The following is a 21,181-nucleotide window of genomic DNA, read 5'->3' as shown; positions in this document are numbered from 1 at the left end:
GATACCGTCTTTCTTTTCTCTCTGAGAGAAAATGTTTAGAGAAAGTCTTGTAAATAGCTTAATTATTCCCAGGTGAGAAGAGCTTATAGTTAGTTCCTGAACAAAACTGTAGTTTGTTGTATACACCTTGTACTTCCCTCAGCAAATCTGAGATCTGTGATTTCTAGCTCTTAAAAAGAGGAAAAAAATATGCAAATATTTGACTGATATAAAGTGCAAGTCTTATATAATCCTGTTCTATTGGTATGCTTCCCAATTTTTTAGATCACTCCAGAGTATCTTCAGAGTGTTTGTGTTCGCTTGTTTAGCAATCAGATGAGACAGAGTGTAGCCCACAGTATTGACTTCACAAGGCCTGGGACGGTAAGTATCAATATTTGCTCTTCTTGTAGTAGCTATCTGGAAAGACAATACGAGTTAATCTATATGCTGAACATGGGAAGTGAGATTGTAAAAGACAAAAGTTATGTCCAAGCTCGCATAAGAGTATAGCAGATTGTTGGTCTCAGCTGGTAAATGCAACAGGTACACAGGCATAACTGCGTATGTTTAATTAACTTTGTTGTTATCATAGCAGAGTCAGTTGTGTCTCTCTTAAATGCTAAATGATGTTATAAAAACACAGGTTAATGTCTTGAGCGTGGTTTGATGGCACATCTAAGCCAATTTAGTTTAGCTAAAAAGCGGTTCTTTTGTTAAACTCTGGACACATGCTCTGTTTCCTTCTGCTGCCAGCAATACTCTTACGACCATCCCCTTTGTAACAGCTGGTTGTTAGGTTGGCTCTTAGAGGATATGCCTAAACCATCCTGTTGCTTTACATTATGGGTTTAACTCCATAGGTAAAGACCCTTGATCTTACTAATAAGCAGGCCAGGATGTGTAGGGCGTCTTCCTACTCCACCTGCCTCTTGCTCCTTTTCAGGTGGTTGCTGTGAAACCCCAATACATCTTCTCATACCTTCTTTCTCTGCCTCATTTAGGGCCAGCTGGGAACAGAAATTTGTGTGTTTAGTGGGATTTTGAAAGTGTGAGTGCCAGTTCAAAGTTGGCCTCTCTGCAGCCGAAGTAATAGATTCACAGACACTTTATAAGCTGGCACTGCTGCTGAAAGAAGCAGTTTTGCCTTTTTTTCCAGCAGTATAAGCAGATTAGGGTAGTTTCTAGTGACAGTGAAGCTGTTCCTGGGGGACATGAAATTTAAATTATGGTATGGCCTAGTATAAACATCATTCAGTGGCACAGTTTTTTAAAATACTTGCTGATTATTTTTCTAACTTAATGGTTTTCAAATAAGTTTTAACATGAAAATTGTGTTCAAACACCTCAATATTCAATAAGTTTTAACATGAAAATTGTGTTCAAACACTTCAATATTAAAAAACTGTTTACTTTAAAAAGTCAAGCCAAAGTCATGATTTGCAATTATTATTTTTGCCATGACATTCATCCATACTTACTGTGTAATAAGATGGTTTATGAATTGTTGAGAGAAGAGCAGAAAAAAAGGACTCTTGCTCCTTGTTCTAGCCAAAGTTTTTAATAACAGTGACACTATGGGAACATCTTGTTCTCCTTGAAAATCTGTTACAGGAGAATGAGGAAATTATAAAAATGTTCCATTTACTTTTTCTCTATGTTAACATTTTCAGAGATAAATATTCCTCATTGCTCTTCAAGCATTTTAATACCCTTGTTTCACATCTTCAGGGTCAGAGCTCCTTTCTCTGACTCGCCATGTATTTAGGAGGTGGCAGCACTAGCAGGTTTTGCAGGCTGAATGTCCTGAGGGGGTCAGGAAGGAGTCTAGAACTTCTTATATTTGTTTCTCTGCTCCCACTTCCTTTGCCAAGATCACCCATTCCCTAAGAGCCTATTCTGTTTGTTCCTGCACTTCTCTTGCATCAAAGCTTCTCTTTCTTTCTCTCCACACTTTCAAGGTGCACCGTGTGTCCAGTGTTTCACTATTATTTCTTTTCTTTCTCTGAGCCAGACTGACCCTCTGATCATTTAAACCCTTCTGGGAGATGGGCAGAGGGAAAAAAGGAATGTCATCCTTATGGCAGATGCCAAGTTGTCTCTTTATCCACTCTGTAGAGAATGCAAAAGTGTCTGCAGGTTTCTTCACTAGTAAAAGTTGGGTGGATTATTGCTAGTTTGCAGATGTCTTTCTGTGCCTCAATCACATAGGCTATTTTTGCATAGATGCCTATTTTTGTGCCTTTTACCTTTTAAGTATAGGCACCTCTTTGATTCTCCATGAAAAAGGACTTGAAGTTTAAGACTCATAAGTGATCATTGAAGATTTCCGTAGGCAACATTGTATAAACACAGTACTTCAGCAAGAACCTCAGTCATAGGAAGTTTTTAAAGATCAGGGCAGATGCGTCTGACCCTCTGTCAGATGCTTGGCTGGGCCTCCAAAAGGACAGCACAAGCTCTCATGCTTTGCCTGCCTTACTGCCTCCGTTCCCTTCTCATAAAAGATGCTTTCCTGGGAAATGACAGTCCATCCTGTGCATCATGTCTATTTACTCCTTCTCCAAAGCTGTGTCTAAAAGTTCTGTAAAAGGGCCTTTGCCGCTCTAGTTTTGCAAATGCGGCCACTTCAGCAAAGTCCTCCACTATGTAGATCAGTCAGAGAAAGAGGATTTGTTGGTGGTGGTTTCCTTGCCTTCCTGGAGGCGAATTTGTGTCTCTGCTCCAGCTCAAATTAGCTAGGTTAAACTCAGTAGAGCTGTGTTATTCTGACACAGTTGTATGTATTTTTTATGCTAGGCTGTGCTAACATAATTGTGTCTGTGTGAGTTTATGGCTCTCCCATGTTCTTTGATGCTGTAGCTCTGTCAACAGGGCTCTTCTAGTGAAAGACCAGGACAACTATAGCAGTCAGTCTATTTATTTCAAGGATTCCTTGACTGTGTTAAGTCACTCCTCACTGCTTGACGTTGAGGTTATACTAGTTACTGGTTGCAATCTAGTGTTGTTTGTACAAGCAGACCCACATACTTAAGCTGTCTGAGGGCTTAGCCATGTTTGGGGAACAGGGCTAATCAGTCTTCACTGTAGACCTTAGCTGAATCGTGGAAAGGTTTCCTGCTCTGATCCTTTTGCTCTGCGGCTTAAATGGAAGAAGAAAATAGAAAATATTATTAAAGAACTGTGCTTCTCATGATTACTTTGGATTCTTGAACAGCAAGCATATAGAAACTTAAATATACATACAAGAAAAGAAGAGAAATGAGATTCCACCATTATCATCTTCATCCCCAAATACTTCTCACCACTCCCTGGCTTTGTTGATTCAGGAAGCTGGAAGACACTGACTAAAAACCGAATTCACACAGCTTGCTTCCAGGCTGCTAAATCAACTTATTGCTGGTCCTTTAAAATTACCTCATTGTTATACACTTGGATGTTATTTTGTGTCCTTAAGTGATTTCAGGTTTTCACAGGAGTTTTGGAATAAAGCTGAGGTGTCGTGACCCAGGCTAAGCAGTGGCAGGAGTTTGCAGTGTCAGTGCTGGCCTTGTTTTGCAAGATCCCTTCACTATTTAAACTGATCAGAGACACAGGGATACTGGCGTGTGGACATTTGAGCTGCACCATTTGACCAAACTCCTGCTGCTGCAGGGATGACAGGCTGTAACAGTGAGGGAAGGGACCAGCAGCAGAGCAGCGCCCTTGGCTCTTCCTCACCATTGGGTCACTGTGTAGGCTCTGTAAGTGTGAGTTTGGAAAAGAAAGTCTGTAGTCCCTTTCTAAAGACTTTTTGCAAGCATTAAATATGACTTGACTTTGCTTTTGCTTTGCAAACAAAATTGATTAAACCTTTTTAGTTTACATGTGCTTTGAATATTTGAATATTCTCGTCAACTTCACTGATATCTGGGCTGGCTGCATCCCTAAACAAACTAGTTCAGACAGATCTAGAGAAAACAAAATGATTAGTTTGGAAATTCTCCTCTTGATTAGCTTGTATGCAGCTATAAATATCACTTTTACCTTGTGGATGACTATACATACATTTCTTTAAGTTTGCAGTCGGCTGCACAAGTGCATAATTTGGGGAAGGATCCAAGTTTGGTAGCAGGTTGCGAGAGCAGAAATTGCTAAAGCTGCCAGTAACTTCAACTGCTGGAAGTAATGAGTATGTGCTCGTGCCCCTTGCTGGGAAATGAAGATCCCAAGGGCCGTTAGGAGAGGTCACCTTTTTTTATCCTTGAGGTATCAAGTGTAGGTGTAAGCGTATACCTAGGAACTGGGTTTAGAAGGGAAAGAAATTATCATGCCGTTCTATTGCAGAGAGACAATTCTGAGTTACTGCAAAGTTACAGATCCACAGCTCAGTGCACAGCTGACGTTACTTAGCCAGCAGATTGCAGCATCGTGATCCAAGATGGACACCAGGGCTCTACTGCACCTTTTTTTGCATCAGTTATACTGCATTAGTAATGTAAGGATATACTGGGAAGGAGAATGAGTGCTATAGCCAAAATGAAATATTGCCAAAGAAAATTAAAGATTATACCTTGGATTATGTCCTTGGTAGCATTATTTGTCTGCAAACTTGATTTTGTTCCCAGTGCATTGTACTTTGTACTTTTTTTTCATTGTCAGGAAAGTAGTGTTGTGTAATATAAAGCCTTGAGGTCTCAGGCTTTTGGAATTATAATAAAGGTTGCACGTATCACTTATTAAGGTATGCTGTTATTGGACAGTCATCTACTTCCTGGTTTGCCCTCTGTGGCTGAAGGTCTGTCTTGCTGGAAGAAATTCCTTTGAGGAAGAGAAAGTCCAGAATTCAGCTTTAAGACTGCAGCGGTGATGTCTCTTAATGAGGAGACTGCCAGCATAGTCGTACCTGCAAAATCTTACTTAGCCAGCACAGGGCTTCTAGCGTTGACTGTTGCCTCATGCTCTCCTGCAAGCTGATTTGGATCTCATTCTATTGTAGAGTAACTTTATGCTTCTCTCTTGCCCAGTGACCTCCTGGGTTGGCTTGTGAGCTCAATCCATAAGCCATTAACAGGATGCATCTGGTGTATGGATTGGGGAAGAGACCACAGCACTGTGGTACAACTGGAAGATATTCCTTGGGCTTCTGTAGGGCCATACCTTACCAGAAGGCTTGTTCCCAGTTGCAATTGAATGTTATCCCCATCTTTGATCATGTTGTTTGACATATGTGGTCTGAATTAGGAGATAAGAGACTTTGGAGAATTGTCAGAGCAAAAGGTCCAAATGTAAGACTAGGAGGTCAAAGCACTGGTTCTGACAAGTTGAAGGAAACACTAATATGAAGATTTAATCTGATGCTTGACTTCCTAATATTCATTTGGCCAGGAAACTGATATGGATAATGCTGGGTGATTTTAAAAAGAGCATGTTAAAATTTAGTTCTCTAGTATGGTCCATCATATCTTTAATATTCTTGAGATGACTTATGTGAGGTCTTATTTTTTTTTCTAATAGTGATCTGTTTGATGGCTAGGAAGCATGGGTCATAGTCTTTTGATGCCTGCAGCTGTCTAACACATATCATGAAGTCAAAAGGATTTTCCCTTTTATCAGCTGGTATTTGATCCTCCAAAGTGGATCACTCCTTGTCCAGTGTAGCTTTTAAATTTGGTCTTACATCCACAAATAGATTTTTTGATTCAACTTGGACTACACACCTTCCTGGAATTTCTTGGATTAGTGCTCAAAACATCACAAGACTGAGTTTATGGCTTTTAGCTGAGCAAAACTGGCTGTGCTGCTTCAGCTCTGTGCTTTGAAAAAGATGCATCTCCTGTCCTTGGGACTTGTTAGTTTCTAATGGTAAACACTTGCACTAATGTGCCATAATTCAGATGTGAAAAAAAATTCTGGTATTGATACCTGGCATGCAAGGCATCAGTCAGAGACAGGACTAGTAAGAGAGCAGGGCTTTCTGAATCACAGCTTTGTCTAGCTGAGTCTTGAGAACCTCTAGGAATGGGAAAGTCTTTCAATAGAAGTACTTTAAAAGTACTTCTATAAAATATATTCTAAAAGTACTTCTAAAGAGTACAGTGTCCCTCGTGATGAAGTCTTTTCATGAACAGCTCTTATTAGAATTTGGTCTGCTAACAGTGATTCTAGGCCAAAGATTATTTTTATATCTACTTCAAGTACTGTTTGAGAATACAAATACTCTCCTTCCCTTTAACATGGAATCAGGAAAATTCAGTCAGAAGAGACTCAGACAAACTGGGAGAGAAATACAGGTTGAAGCTGTAACTTGTCTTCATTAGGATTTTTTCCACACACTAATCAAGGTGAAATGAAAGTCTTTGTTCTTTGTCAGAGTAAGACCCAGGAAGGAAATTCAACTTCTATGTTATCTTAAATCACCTGACACAGCACGCTTTTGTCCTAAACAAAAGAAAATCAGTTTAATGTACTGCTTTGTGCCCTATCATATGCAAATTTTATGAGTTATTCATCACTTATTGTGGTTTTTCTGAAATGGCCATTTTAAAAGGCATTCATCTTGAGTACATGATCACAGAAATCTTTGCATCATCTAGTGAAAGGAATGTTTAAAATGTTTAAAACTCAGGGTTACTTGAGTTTCCATAACTTTCTGATTAAGGTAGAAGTTGCAGGAAGTACTTTAGGTTGTGCAGGTTCCATCAATAGAGGAGCTGTGTCTTAAGCACCTGGGAGTCCTTCTGTGACTAGAAAGCAACATAGTTGGTCACACATTTTGCCTGTGTTATGGAATAGAATGAGCTCCTGTCGTTTTTTCACTGCTATTTGTATTTTCTTGCAGTCTAATTGTGTTTATCTGTAATTCCACTTAATTGTATTTATCTTTCGAGCAAGTTTTAGATCTCTTTTGGCATAGTTCTTAGAAAGCTTTAAAGAAATAATAATATATATATTTTTTAATTCTTTCATTGGACACCAGCTTTTCTATAAAGTTAGGCTGCTGCTTACACACTATTTGTAAATCAGATTTTTAAATGCAATTTTTTGAATTTGCTTTCTTTCTTGTGGTCTTTGATTGCAATTTCTTTCCTCAAACGTGCTTTTTATTTCAAATATGAGCATGCTATCAAGCTGCAATAGCTGGTGGAAAACATTCTGTTTCTTATTTGTAAAAATATTTTCTGCACCAGGTGTCCACATGAAACCTAGGAGACATGGTAACAGAAGTCTTTTTATTATTATTGGCTATTCTGAGAGGATTCACCAAGCATTACGTGGAAGCACCCTCTTTCATTTCAAAACAAAATACACATTACAGCAAACAGCATTTCCCCTAATTAAAACTTTCTTGGGATGGAATATGTGTCTTCTCCCTCCCTGCCTGTGGGATGACTCTTGTATGTGACCTCTCATATATGATACTAAAGAAACCAACCTGCCTTTTCATGTGAACAAAGGAGAATTCTTTTTTTTTTTTTTTTTTCCTGTTGACACAATATATGATGCCTTTTCTGCACATTGCTACTACCTGCAGTGAACTGGGCATCTTCTGTGTTTTCATAAAATCCTGGTCTGTAAAGGTAAGATGTTATCATCTGTAGTGGTTTTCACAAAGTTACCCTCTTCTGTTCTCAGATTCTTCCTTTAACATCATCTTTTTCTTGATGCTTACAGACATTTTCGCTGGTTCATGTCATGTCATTTCCATCATGCTAAAGGTGGTCTCCTGGTTTCTTCTGCTCACTTACAGGTCTCTATCCATCTTGTCTTTTGCCTTTTTAAACAGTCTTTATCAGGGACTTTGCAAAGCTCTGGAAGAGCTGAATTCTTATCCACAACAGGGAATCTTGGGTGAAAGGAATAAAAAGAAAAATATCAGGATTTAAAATTTTTCTAAAGAACACAGGAAATATTATTTCTGACAATGATTAGTAGCGAGGTTCTCATACCTTCTGTGGGAAGAACAGCATAAAGCTGTATAAAGCTCTTAGAAAGGATCCTGCTAAATATCCTGTTTGTACAGTGATTATTCATATGCAGAAGTATGTCCTCTAAAGTAAGTATTGGCAGCTTTTTCACACACATACACACACACACACACAAAGCAGAATAATGTTGGTTATATTTCATTGTATTGTACTGTTGTACTGTATACTTATATTTTGAGTTAAGACTGATATCAACCTGTTGTAAATTTTATCAGTTAAATATTTAAGTAAAGAGTGACGGCATATTTGTACTAGACTACTCAAAGCAGAGATTATGCTGAAATTTTATCTTAGGACCATTTTATAGGTATCTAAAGCTTAGGCTTCCTTCCAGAGACCTTGCTTCAGTTTAGCTTTAAAGCATTCTGGAACGAGGAATTGAAACATTGCTGAAACACTTCAAATTGTTTTTCTTAGCTTTCGTTGTGTGCTGGTGAGAAACTCCAACCAAAGCAAGGATGGAGAATACTTAGAGCTAGTTTCCCAGAAACTGAGGTCTTCTGATCAGTATCACATTTGTTAGTATCTCTCTTTTTAACTGCTTTAGTGTAGTCAGCAACACAATTCATCCGTCTCCATAAATGGGTCAGTGCTTGTTATGCAGCTATTCCAGCTGACAGTTATACTGCAAAATGTGCAGACTAGGTATGTTTGCCAAGTATTGGAAGGAGAGCTTGTAATATAAATGTCCCTAGAGAGTCCCTGATACCAGTCCTAAAACACATAAATACATGGAATGGAAGAAGAAGGGGCTTATACTTTTTTTTTTTCCCCCAAGGCTAGTAGTCTGTTAATCTTTAGCTAATTTTACTTTGCTTGCTGTTTTTTTAGAACTGTGCAATTCTCTGTGATTTATTTCTGTTAACTTGTTTTTTTTAATCTTCTTTATTTTAATGTGTGCCTGTTTGCCCATAAAGGGATATTACTCTATGAGCCCTTGTGATGACGAATATGTAAGTGTCTATATCTTTATATCCTTTCACATTGCCTGCTGTAGCCTGTCACAGTCCATATTTCTCTTCCTTTCACAATGTCTAACAAACTTCCTTGTGTTTTAACTTGTCATGACATGAACTGTATGATTTATAAAGAACCAAAGATGTATATGGTTTGGGATTTCTGCATGAAGAACATAAAAAACTCTTGAGTAAACTTGGAGCTTCATAATACATGTAACAAAGCATGTCAACAAAAAAGCTACTTTGCCACAACTCTTACATGAGACACAGCTTCTTTATAATGTGCAGAATGCAATTGTTTTCTCTCTTGGAAGGTCGGTGTGGATAGTATATGATATCTTTGAAGTGTGCTGTCACTTAACTGATCCCACAACATCTTTGAGTAAGCAGAAAAGTAATGTTGCTCAGATAATAAAAACAGAGTTGTACTCTTCTCAGTGCTATATCTTACAATTTTAATTATTTGTATTCTTAATTTTAACCTGTGAAGTGAAACTTTCTCCCTGTAGTTCAGGTTATCACACAGTTTCATGCAATTAAAGTGGATCCTCTTTCACTGAAAACTGAAAAAAACAATATTTTTCGTAATGCCTGTGCCTTCTGTAGTCCAGATGGAGCTTTGTATTCTGGCAATATCACAAGTACACCATAAGCATCTAATTTTGCCCATAGTCAGTGCATTCTTTGTAAAGAAAGGAAATTAATCTACTTTTGAGTAACACAGGATGTAATCAAATCATAAAAGTGATTGACACCTCTTCTAAAAAAAGTCAGTAAGTATTCTCCAAAATCATCCATGTTTGTATATTTTCCCCTTTTCTTTGGGTAAAACAAGATTTCACACTTAAAGAGAAATGGTACTTTTTTCAAATTTATTCCTCACCTGAAACTATAGTAATGTCTATATGCACTCAGCTTCTCATTTAAAACTACCTTTTCTTCAGAGAAATAGAATCACAGAATTACTGGATGCGATGGGCTATTCCTTAGTGTTTCTGTTAATCCTGACCCAGTGAATACTGGGCACATTCACCCATGTTAGGAGATCAAGAGGTCATCTGCATCAAGCAGCTTATTCCCATTGATGATCATTTTTTATATGCAAAGTAGGAAGCTTTAATTACAGCAGATCTCTAGTGTAGTTAAAAATACAACAAACATACCCCCAGCAAATTAATTCAAAACATTTGTAGGTCTTCCTGTGAAATAAATGTGGATAGCCCCAATAGAGAATGCAGATTACGCAAGCTCAGAATCAAACTCATCACAAGCTGCGTGTAGCAGTTTTGTTGTCATTAGTGTATAGTAAATGACCTTGACATAATTTTGTAAGGTCCAGTGATGTGTAAAAGCTTGGGTTTTATACTTCACATATTGGATATCTTTGATTTTTGATTATGAATCTGTACTGAAATTAAACTGAACTATTACAGCACCTTTCCAGAGTGGTAACTGAGGTCAGAATCTGGCTGTTGGTTTTAGGCTTCAGCATATTATGCATATATACATCTAATAACATAGAAGCATTAGTCTGAATACGTCTGCAAGATTTGATAAAATCAGTTGTGGTTTTGGCTTGCACCGAAAATGCTTTTGTTTTCTTTTACAAATATTGATCCTCTGCCCCAAACTTTTTTGTTTCATTCCATGCTGTTCATATTCAGGCATCACTTCTTTTAAAAATGAAGAGCCGCCATGTGTAGCTAATCTGCGTTGTGACAGAATTACTTTACTTAATATGGCACCTGGTTTGGCTTTGGCAAGAACTAACGCAAACATAAGTCATACCGTGCGATCCTGCCAGAATGAGCTATGCTTGGGCTGTGTTTTTATTTCCTTACTTTAAGACACCTAGTTTCTGCTCATGTTTTAATTGCAGAAAAACATTTTGTTCCCTGATAGGTTTTGCATGAAAAATATTTTAAGATTAAGCATGAATGTAGAGTGTCATGTTTAACAGATAAGTCACATATGCAGTATGTTTTTCACAGTCCTTGACTGGGAGTTTGCAAAATGCCCGTATTCACATGGTTGAATTAGTGTCTAACCTGTTTCGGGAAAGGTAAGAGTGGGAACAGACCATGGGAGAAAATGCCTGGTTTAAAGTATGTCCTGAAATCCTTAGAATCTGAGAAAACTGTTGCTGAAGAGAAGCACTGCATATTTGGTAAAATCGGCTGGTTGAAGCATTCTCCAGAATTATCATGGAAGTTATGGAAGGAAAAAGTGCCACTAATTCTACTTGATTTTCTGTCTATGGCCTTGGTTTCATCACCTGAATGAGAAAATTGTAATGTTTCATTTTTTCCTCACAATAATATTAAGAGTTTATTTATTATAGAGTACCTTGAGATCTATGAATGCAAAGTGCTGTATATCAAGTACTTAGCTTGGTTGTTTTTTTTCTCCTGCTTCCAAATACTTTTTCAAATAATGCAGAAATGGAATTCACAGGACAATTGGATATCCAAGCTCAGCATTTAGGCTTTAGAGTGAACACCGTGAAAGAATATAAAGGAACGGTGAGGATCAAAGCTCAGAAGACTGAAGTAGAGTCTTTTCTGCCTGCCTAGTCTATAGACTTTATAGACTATTACAGAAAGCAGCACAAATTCAAATCAGTTGAGATTTGGATATTAATCTTTCCCTCAGTTAAATGTGTCTGTGTTAATCGCAGTTAAGTGTATATGTGTCTAAAAATCATTTTAAGACTTCACATTTTTAAGTATATTTGCAAAATGAAAATCCATTTTTAAAGTCATTACTAAAGCTTGCAAAGGACTTGGAGAAAAGGAGAGTTTTGTTATGAATTTTTCTATGGGGTGACTTTATGCTCCTGGTTTCGTTTTGCCTGGGAATAACGTGTTGTGAGGGATAAAGGCTGGTTAAGCCGGCATTGCTGCCAGAAGCAATGTAGGTGAAACCTTGGCCTGGGGGCTACCGTACACAGCGATAATGGTGAAGAAAATTGCTTTTTGCCTCTGATCAGATTATATGGCTCAACTCAGGAACACATTTACCTCAGTGAAACAAACCCAAGGGCTCCCTTACAGGACCCAGATGTATTTGCTGCCTTGTTTTGTTTTTATTTCAAGTAATGCACGGGTCCAGAGCTAGAGTTGAACATAGCTTTTTTGGTTAGTTTACGTAAAGATATTTAATTAAGCAAATCTCCTGATACTAGGACATCTCAGATCAGTACCAAAGAGCAGAAACAGAAACAAGCAAGCAAACAAAAACCACATAGTGGAATGTGAAAGGCGGCTCTGAGGTAGCCGGGCCCTGTGCTGTTTGCTTTGGCAGACTCAGTCAGAGGCAATTTGTGATGTGCATTTGCCTGGCCCAGGTTCACATGGGGCAAGGTGCCTTGTGAGGAGGCATCAACACTGCTGAAGGAATCGCAACAGTTAGTCCAAACTTTAGGCTCTGCATTTCTTCTAATTCAGAAAGTTTATCTGAAGGAAGCTGTGAAGTTCTCAGTAGAGCATGGTCATGCTCCCACAGCTTAATTTCCACCTAAGTCTATAAACCAGTGTTTTCTATTACCTCGAGCATTGCTGCCCAAGTGGGGAAGTCCACCAGCCTTAAAAATGAGGAATGTAGCTTGGTACAAACCATTGTGGTCTGTCAGGCAGGAGTCTGGGAGCAGGAGCTGAAGAGCCCACAGGGTGAGGAGGGAAATTGAAAAAACAGCACTTGGTGATGCTATATTTGGATCACCTTTTCCAAAATTAAAATAGCTGAAAATCTCTTTTGACCTGCTTAGCAATAGGTGGAGAGTACATGATGCTGTCCTCTCAGCATACTCTATGGCTGTTTCAGAGGACATCTCAATTGCCTGTCCCAAAGTAGCACAACGTCTGAAATGATACTCCTTTAAATCACACGAGAGCCAAAGGATTATATAACAATAATAATAATAAAAAGTATAGATCTCTAGCAGTGTTTTACTGCAGTTCTTCTCATAAAATTATTTAAAATGCAGGCCTAAACAAATTCCAAAACACTTGTAGAAAAGTTGTTACAGTTGTGTATCAATGGCAATTAACTTATTTTACAGAAATAACTGTTTTCCAGTAGCACCAGGAGCCTAAGGAAACAACCTTCCTCTTGTTCAGGTCCTAGAGGGCGATCATCTTGAGCTGGATTAGAATGGGTTGCTAGACAAGGAGTCTCTTCCATCTAAGCAGCCCTGTCCTCAGAGCTCAAATACAGCTTGCCTCATTTTGTGGTACCTTTTCTAGATAGATTATAGAGTAAAAGTTTACTATATATTTTACTGGGCTTCATCTGCCTGCTTAAAAATAAATTTGGGAATGAATAGGCCTCTCAGAGTCCTGCTCGATCTGACTGAATTTGAAAATTTTCACGTTTTCCCGGTTGAAGTTTCTTTAGTTTGAAATTTAAAAAAGCTTGCAAAATCCTACACTTACCCCAAAGAGTTTTATTTGTGTGGAAGGATGATGCATGCATGCATGCATCTTCACCAGTTCTGTGTCCTTCAGTTTAATTTTGGTTGGAAGATATGTTTTTAAGGTGGCAAGAAATATTGGGTAATAAGGACTTTTTGGAGAAGCATAGGGCTTATATATAGGTCTTTATACATATACACATATATACACATAAACATACACACATACATACACGCATCTGCTCTGTTTCTTTTCTTGCTACTGGTCGTTGTCTCATCATGTTTTCATCATTGTCTTTTCATCTTCAAGGGCCCTGTCATTTCTTTTGCTTTAACATATAAGAACGTCACTTTTCTCCCTGTTTCCTTTAAGGGAGGAAGATACTGAGGAAGGCTGTAAAAATTTGTGATTTCATTGTGTGCGCAGGCACAAGGTGATAATTTTTAAACAAGGCAAGAGTTTTGCTTAAATAAAAACTAACCTTGATGCTTATCAAAAGTGCTATAGAAGATGAATAAAAATAAGTAAGGGTGGAAACATTGTAGGTATATATGCTATTTTGCAAGACTTCTGCTGTGTAAAATAAACTGTGTGAGAGAACTGCTGTCAAGAAAGGTTAATTTTGAAGTGCAGGACCTGTTAACTGTCTATTGTGTACAGGTCATTCATTGAGTTAAAACATTTAATCCAGGTCACTCACTGAGTTAAACATAATATTTAATGCCTTTCAATATGCGTATAAGCTTATTTCAGCTCTAAGAGAGCAGTTGTTTGTGTTACGAAGGATACCTGCGAGCCTTGTGAAATCTGATGTGGTCAAGAATGTCAACCAGTGTAAATCAATATTTTCTATGGTATTTCATGCTTTTTGTCTTCTAAATCCCTCCGTTTTAAATCTGACAATAGACGCTGATTACATAGTTCCCCTTGAAAGAGGCTAGATGAGAGAAGACCAGTTTTAAAGGAGTAAGTGGTAATGATAGATTTTGTGAGGGGAAAGTGAGATCAGCCCAAAGGACACAGAACATTCTGCAAATATGGCTTGTAGTTGTAATCAGATTGCATGATATGAAACACATTTATGCTCACCTACAGAAAATATATTTATTAAAGTGAATAACTTTTATATGGTTTGATATTTGTAAGTTCTGACTTGTGCAACATTGGTGCTTGTCTACGTTACTTGTCACAGTGCAACAGGCAGGAAATATTGAGGTTTAAGTTGAACTAATCCTAGGCAGAATCACTGAGAAATGATAGGCTGTTCCTTGTAATTTTTGTCTATACTAGAGTAGATAGCCTTATAATTATGTATTTATAGTTTTATATGTATGTATATATAAAATATATAAGTATATATATAAAAATACATATAATATAAGTATATATATAAATAATACATAATATACGTACATATAGGGAAAAGAAAGGAAAAGGATGGAAGTTTCTAATTCGCAATGCGGTTTTTGTAGCAAAACAACTGCAGGATTTCAGGGAGAGAGTTGACTCTGAACCTCATTAATGACACTGTTGGTGTGAAAATTTGGGCTAATCTGCTGTGATTTCTCTTTTCTTTCTTTTTGTGATCCAGGCTTCTACAATGTTAAGAGCATCTTTAGCCCCAGCGTAAGTGTTTCTTGCTGAGCTGCTTTTTTTATGGTAGCGTGTGGAAGGAAAGAGCAAATCCAAGTGCATTGCCGGTTGTCTGGAAATGGGGATCACTCCTTCACTGTATGCTGTGGTTTTCCTCTGCTCTCAGTGAATGTACTGTGCAAATGCTGTTTGGTCTGTATTCTTCTGGGCAGGTTTGGTAACACCCTAACTTCAGCAGGATGTTACTAATACGGTAAATCTGCTGTTCCGCACCTGTGACTTGGCTGCTGTATTTGCTTTACCATTTCCGCACAGTGAAGTCCTATTGTTGTAACGTGTTTGCTTCTCACAAATTCAGGAAAAGGAGGAATTGGTAAACTGAACTTTCGTGTGCCCTAAAGTTCATCTTTCACTGATTTAGTAATTTTTGGTCTGTAAGATAGAACAGAGTTTGTATATCTGGGGAAAGATTGTTGACTTAAAAAAAAAAAAATTCCTTGATCCTTCCATTTTTTTACAAGATAAATAAAGGGACAATTTCATCACTTACAGCTTTTAAAATTAAAATTTGTTTTTCAAAGTGGCTGGATAACGTTACTGTATCTAATGTATATTTGTATATGACTATTAGCTGAGAACCACAAGCTGCTGTGCTCATATCCTTGTGGTCTGCCAAGGGCGAAGAAGGGTGTCATTGCACTGATGGTTTTCTATGCCACTAAAAAGGTGGATCATCTATGGATAATTTTCACAGTTTAGTGTCAGAAAATTATGATGACAAATGGGGTGCATCCAAGGTCAAAAAATAGGTCCAAATTTAAGAAGTTATTTCAAGTCCTGTTACTCTAACTTGGTGAAGGTATTAGAAGTTACAAAGATGTAAAAAAAAAATGTAGGGAAGTTCTTTTCTTGAAGAAAGAATCATTTTGGTTCTTCCCTCTTCAGTAATATCAGCGACCTTTGAATAAGAGGAGCATGAGTTTTGACACATCTCTTTCCTATTTGCATTGCAGAAAGATGCAGGATGTGCCATTGTTGCCCTCTCTGGATTATGAGAAGCTGAAGAAAGATTTGATTATGGGGAATGATCGTCTCAAGGCCTTCTTACTACAGGCCTTGCGCTGGGTAAGTGAGATGGCCTCCACAGAAGTAAAGAATTGAGTTCCTTCTGGAGCAGTCCTGAACTAGAATCTATGTTATTGACAAGGTGGTTTTTCTGGTGAGTGGTCAGTAGTGTTATAGGCAGCTTCTCTCTGTCAGTGAAGTTTGCTGGGCTCCTGAGGTTAAGAAAGCTCAGGCAGTAGCTCTCTTTCCCCTCTGTGTGATGTAAGCCAGAGGGAGGTACTGAGATCTTCAGTGGAAATGACTGAGGAAATGCATATGAAGTATTCGTATAAGAAGTGCCTATCAAAGAGGTGCCTAACTAATCACCGTTTTTCCTTTATAATCAAGATAGTCTAAAAGAGCCTACATTTGGTTTGGCTCAAATAACATAATGTTATTTGGGAAAAACAGAAAATGAATACAGGAACTGAACATTTTCCTGTTGATAAAGGAAGCCGATGGGATCTAAGTAATGGACATGGATGGTAATAATAGTGAAATTCTGATCAAGCTTCAGTGTCCATTTTTACATACAAAACATCTGCTGGATCAAACCAGCAGTCCTTATAGCCCATTACTCTGTCTCAGATCTTTGAGAAAGAACATGAATTCCTTGCTGCTTTCTGCAGTCCGTTCCCTTTGTTCTCTCCCACCATCTAGAACCAATAGATTAGAGTGCTTGGGGATATATCCTTCTGTAGTCCTTCTAGGATCCTTTTTAAGCGCCTCTTGGCCATGAGTTTGTTCATTTTTGAATCTGCTAGTACTATCTGCCTCCACCACTTCCTGTGACATCAAATTTTAGAAAGTTGCTGCCTATTAGATATATTTAAAAAAAAACTGTTTTAAACAATTTTCTTACTGGTTTAATTGCGTGCTGGTTTAATTGAGTTTAACTGAGCGTTTTGGTGTTTTGGTCAGCAATTCCTCATTTTTGTAGATTTTTTGGTTGTGTTCCCTTCAGCCTTCTTTTTTTCCAAAACGAAGTTGTATTTTTTTATAGCAACTGCTCCATCTTCTTGATAATTCAGTTACTTTTCTGTTCACCTTCTCCAATTCCACTACACCATTTTTTTAAGCTATGCTAACCAGAACTCTGCACAGTTTTGCAGCAAGGTTTTATATAAAGGCAAAACAGAGCATCCTAACCTGTTCTATTTCTGTAGCTGTTTAACTTTATGGGAAGTTATGTTGGATCCATCTTCTATGGACACTGACAGCTCCTGATTAACAGTTTTGTAATGGATCACTAAGCCAAGTTCTAGTCAACTCACTTCATCTCATTCTCTTGGACTGGTGAGGTTGAATGCTTTATCCCCATGAGAAAAGGATTAGTTCTCCACTGTGATATCTTAGCTTTTAAAATCTTTCAGTGGTTGTCAATGCTCAATACTGTTCATTTATGAGTAACTGGTTTATTTGTGTTTTTATTTATTTCAGCGCTTGACAACATCATATCCTGGAGAACAGAGAGACACTGTCCTGCAAGCGTACATCAGTAATGACCTCCTGGATTGCCACAGCAATTGTCAGGTCAGCAGAAAGAACTTTTCCTCCAGGTTGTATACAATACTGTTCATTTGTTTCTGTGAGGTGCTGATCAGAAACTTGTATTGTCCTCTGGAGAGGAAAGAAAAAAATAGTGCCAAAATCATGCAATGTGTTGAATTAATGCATCCCAGTCTTGTAGCATGATAAGAAACGCTTTGCATTATGAGAATTGTCAGTTTAGATTCTCGTGGCTGGTCTGTACAGGCCTCGTAGGCGTACAGATTTCATACAGGCTTCAGCCATTGATAATCCAATACTATTGCCAATAGAAGTGCAACATTTGCACTCACAGTGCTTAATTTTCTACATAGTTGAGTTTCCTGGTTGTTTGAAGCAGTTAGTCTACTATGTTGTGGCTCCCACTGTCATTGCAATGGAAACTTTGAAGGATTAATCTGTTTTTCCTGCCTGTAAATTTCCATATAGGAGGGAAGTCATGTAAAAGTACCACAAGAAGTAAACCTAGGTTAAAAGTAACTTGAAGTGTGGTCATCTTGGGAAGTTACTGTGCTGCTTTTCCACACTCTTAGTCACTGAGCAAAAGAATCCCTATTCAGGTCACGTTTTGGTCATGTTTTGTTTATGAAAATGTTAATTTTATTGATGAACTTCAATATGATAAGTTTTACATTTCCTCTTTAATGATGCTGGTTTGTTATAATGCTCATCTTGTGCCAAGGAGCTTAATGGTGCTTTAACAGACTGAGCCAAGCAGCTGCAATTTGCTTATTTGTTCATTTTCTATCTTCCCTTCCACCCTCATAAGAAACTGGATGTTTTTTAAATGATACTGACATTTTTAAAGATATAAATATGCAGTATAATTCTAATGTTTGCTGTGGAAATTTGCTGAAGTTTTTAAATCGGTATAGAAAAAAGCTTGAATTTTCCGGCTTAGTGAAGATTTTTTTAAAAATGTTTGCTTTCTTTTTCAGAGAAATGTCTTCAAATTATTGCATTCGAAGAGTGAGGTAGTCAGACAATATATGGCAAGGCTCATTAATGCTTTTGCTTCACTGGCAGAAGGTAACTTTATGAAAGATTAGATCAGCTGCATAAGGGGTGGTACTTTCTTTCGTATAGTGCTAGCTCATATGCACTTTACATGTGCACATCACTGCATATGGAAATTTAGAGTCTTTTCTTGAGACTCCCTGGCTTTGGTCCCATGCATTCAAAACCATTTTTCAGTAACTAGAAATGTTTCATTTTGGCCCTGTGTATTCACCATTTCTGTCTTTGCATAATTTGGGATCTGTGTAGGAGTTTACACAGGTGGTACCTTTAATATAGTCTTCAATCTTTTCATGAGGGTTGTGAGTGAAGTGATGCTTGAAAGAAGAAAAAGGCAGGGGGGCATAGGGAAGGGCAGCCTCTCTCAAATGTTAGCCTCAGGTTGGTGCTTCTGAAGGAACTCACTTTTGGTAGGAACCTGAATCGCATTGACATTCAGTCAATCACAGTGGGACAGCTACCTTTCCTGAGCTCTTTGGACCTCTCTGTGCTTCTGCTAGATATACAGAGCTCTGCAGTAGATTAGAAAGCATGCACTGAAAGTGAGCTGGTGGATTCCGTCTGCTACAAGCAGAGGTACGAACTTGGCAAGTGGGGACCTCGTGCTCCAAGTGGCTGGACTGAATGCAGCTTTTAGACCACTCATTTGGGCAGATTTCGGTTTTGGTACAAGACTGTGGCTTGTGAGGAAGAAACTGAGGCCAATCCAGCTTGCTTTTCCAAGGTGAAGGAGCTTTTCTGTCATGGGCTGATATCTCAGCATCTGTTCTTTCATCGCTTTTTGCACCAGGTCGTCTCTACCTTTCTCAGAATCCAAAGCTGCTGCGAGTACTGGAGGAGAGACTGAAAGCGGAAGACAAGGATTCCCTTACACGGGAGAATGTTCTGGGGGCTCTGCAGAAATTCAGCCTCAGGTGATGAAAGCCCAGCAGGCAGTGGTGACAGCAGGAGAGGAAATGCAGGCTAGTTAGGCTCTGTTCAGGGAGGAAAGAAGAGCACTCGATTTTCCTACAATAATCATCAGAACCTCCTATGACTGATGAAAGCCGTGTCACTTATTTTGGAGGAGATCTCAGTTTTGCTGATTGAATTAATCTAACTTCCTAACAGCTGTCAATACTCAAGTAAACATGCATCTCCTGCCTTTATACATATTCCTTAACTGAGCAACCAAAGTGAAAATCTTACACAGAAAATTCTGAAGATCCCACCAAAAAGAAAAAAAAAAGAGAAAAAAGAACTGACTTAAGTTCCCATATGTAGGGCTTTCATTATCTATTCTGTATGTATTTTTTATGGATTTCATCCTCATCCTGTTGATTTTCTTTTCTGAAGCTGTGTATGTATGGGCTGTTTTGTTTCTTCTGTTTGCATTGGCAGTCTGACTTAGGTGGTGAAACATCATGGAAAAGCAGTAAAGGACCTGATGTTTCCCTCACTTGTCAGATAAATTTGATCTGGACTTCTGTTTTCATAGTACCCAAAAGGAACATTCAGTCCTCAATAGTTAAGAGTGTAAGAAGGAGGATATACGTGTTTAGCTCCTGTCATTTTCTATCTTCTTCTTCTAAACTAAGACTAGAAGATGTGTTTTTTTGTTGTTGTTGCTGTTGTTGGCTTTTTTTTTTTTTTATGTGAGACTCTCTAGAGGAAAGTGCAAATGGATTTAAGCAAAGAACTAATTTGTTTCTCCTATAGCACTTTTTTACTGTTGAGAATAATTAAATTGTTCCATGGAATTGTTACATGTGGCTGGCTTTCTTTTAACAATTTGAAAGCAATTGACAATGCAGTTTTAGGCAAAAAGAAGAAACTTACCCCAACTTGTAGGTCTTAAAAAGAATTGCTCCCAAAAAACACAGAATATCCCCCTGCAAAATCTACATCTTTCATTTCTTTGGTCTTTATTAGTTCACTAGTTTAATTGATTAGTCCAAAAGAGGTAGTTTGTTTGCAGACTTATGCATAGCAGATGATTAAGCAGGGATGAATGTACTCGTAGTAGCTATGTATGTGTTCTAAATCTATTTGTCTTTTTTAAATCCTAGGCGTGCACTGCAGTCTGCCATGATCAGAGATGGGCTCATTTTCTGGCTGGTTGATGTTCTAACAGATACTGATTGCCTCTCTGATTACACACTGGAGTATTCTGTTGCCTTGCTCATGAATCTTTGTCTGAGGAGTGCAGGTGTCTTGCATTTCAAGTTTTAATCTTATTCCAGGAAGCAGATAGGGAAAATTTCAAATCCTTTTTTCTTTCTTCTTTTCTTTTTTTTTTTTTTTAATTTTATTGAATTCTTTTAAGTGCCTGTATTTAGTAGCAGGGATCCACATATCCAGTGATATTTGAGTGGCATAACCAGTGCTTTTGTGCAGATTCTTGCCCAAGAATCCCGAACTATGGAGGTTAGCTTAACCAAATGTTAATGGAGTCCTCCATTAATTTTGGATCTCTCAAGAATTGTGGGTATTTTTGTTGTTTGTTTTTTGGGGGGTGGGTGGTTTGGTTGGCTTTGGGATTTTTTTTTTTTTTTTGAATCGTACATAGTTATTCCTGTATCCTAGGCCCACTTTTCAAAGGATATGGTATGCATACTTCTAT

General features: G+C 38.0%; 1 protein-coding gene across 1 annotated transcript in view; it reads left to right on the top strand.

The window, feature by feature from the left end:
* Positions 1-21,181, top strand: part of ARMC9 (armadillo repeat containing 9) — a 54,415-nt gene that overhangs the window by 12,485 nt on the left and 20,749 nt on the right. Inside the window, exons 9-16 of the mRNA XM_088525489.1 lie at positions 265-363; positions 8,864-8,899; positions 14,909-14,943; positions 15,924-16,035; positions 17,455-17,547; positions 18,501-18,591; positions 19,370-19,493; positions 20,628-20,767. Coding sequence (XP_088381615.1) covers positions 265-363; positions 8,864-8,899; positions 14,909-14,943; positions 15,924-16,035; positions 17,455-17,547; positions 18,501-18,591; positions 19,370-19,493; positions 20,628-20,767 — 730 coding nt within the window. The remainder of the gene's footprint in view (positions 1-264; positions 364-8,863; positions 8,900-14,908; positions 14,944-15,923; positions 16,036-17,454; positions 17,548-18,500; positions 18,592-19,369; positions 19,494-20,627; positions 20,768-21,181) is intronic.

The sequence above is a fragment of the Tinamus guttatus genome, unplaced genomic scaffold (assembly GCF_059628265.1).
Source record: "Tinamus guttatus ecotype Peru unplaced genomic scaffold, ASM5962826v1 Tinamus_guttatus_pri_ptg000227l, whole genome shotgun sequence".
NCBI classification, from domain to species: domain Eukaryota; kingdom Metazoa; phylum Chordata; class Aves; order Tinamiformes; family Tinamidae; genus Tinamus; species Tinamus guttatus.
The sequence above is the reverse complement of the archived record's forward strand: the minus strand, read 5'-3'. Positions and strand labels throughout refer to the sequence as shown.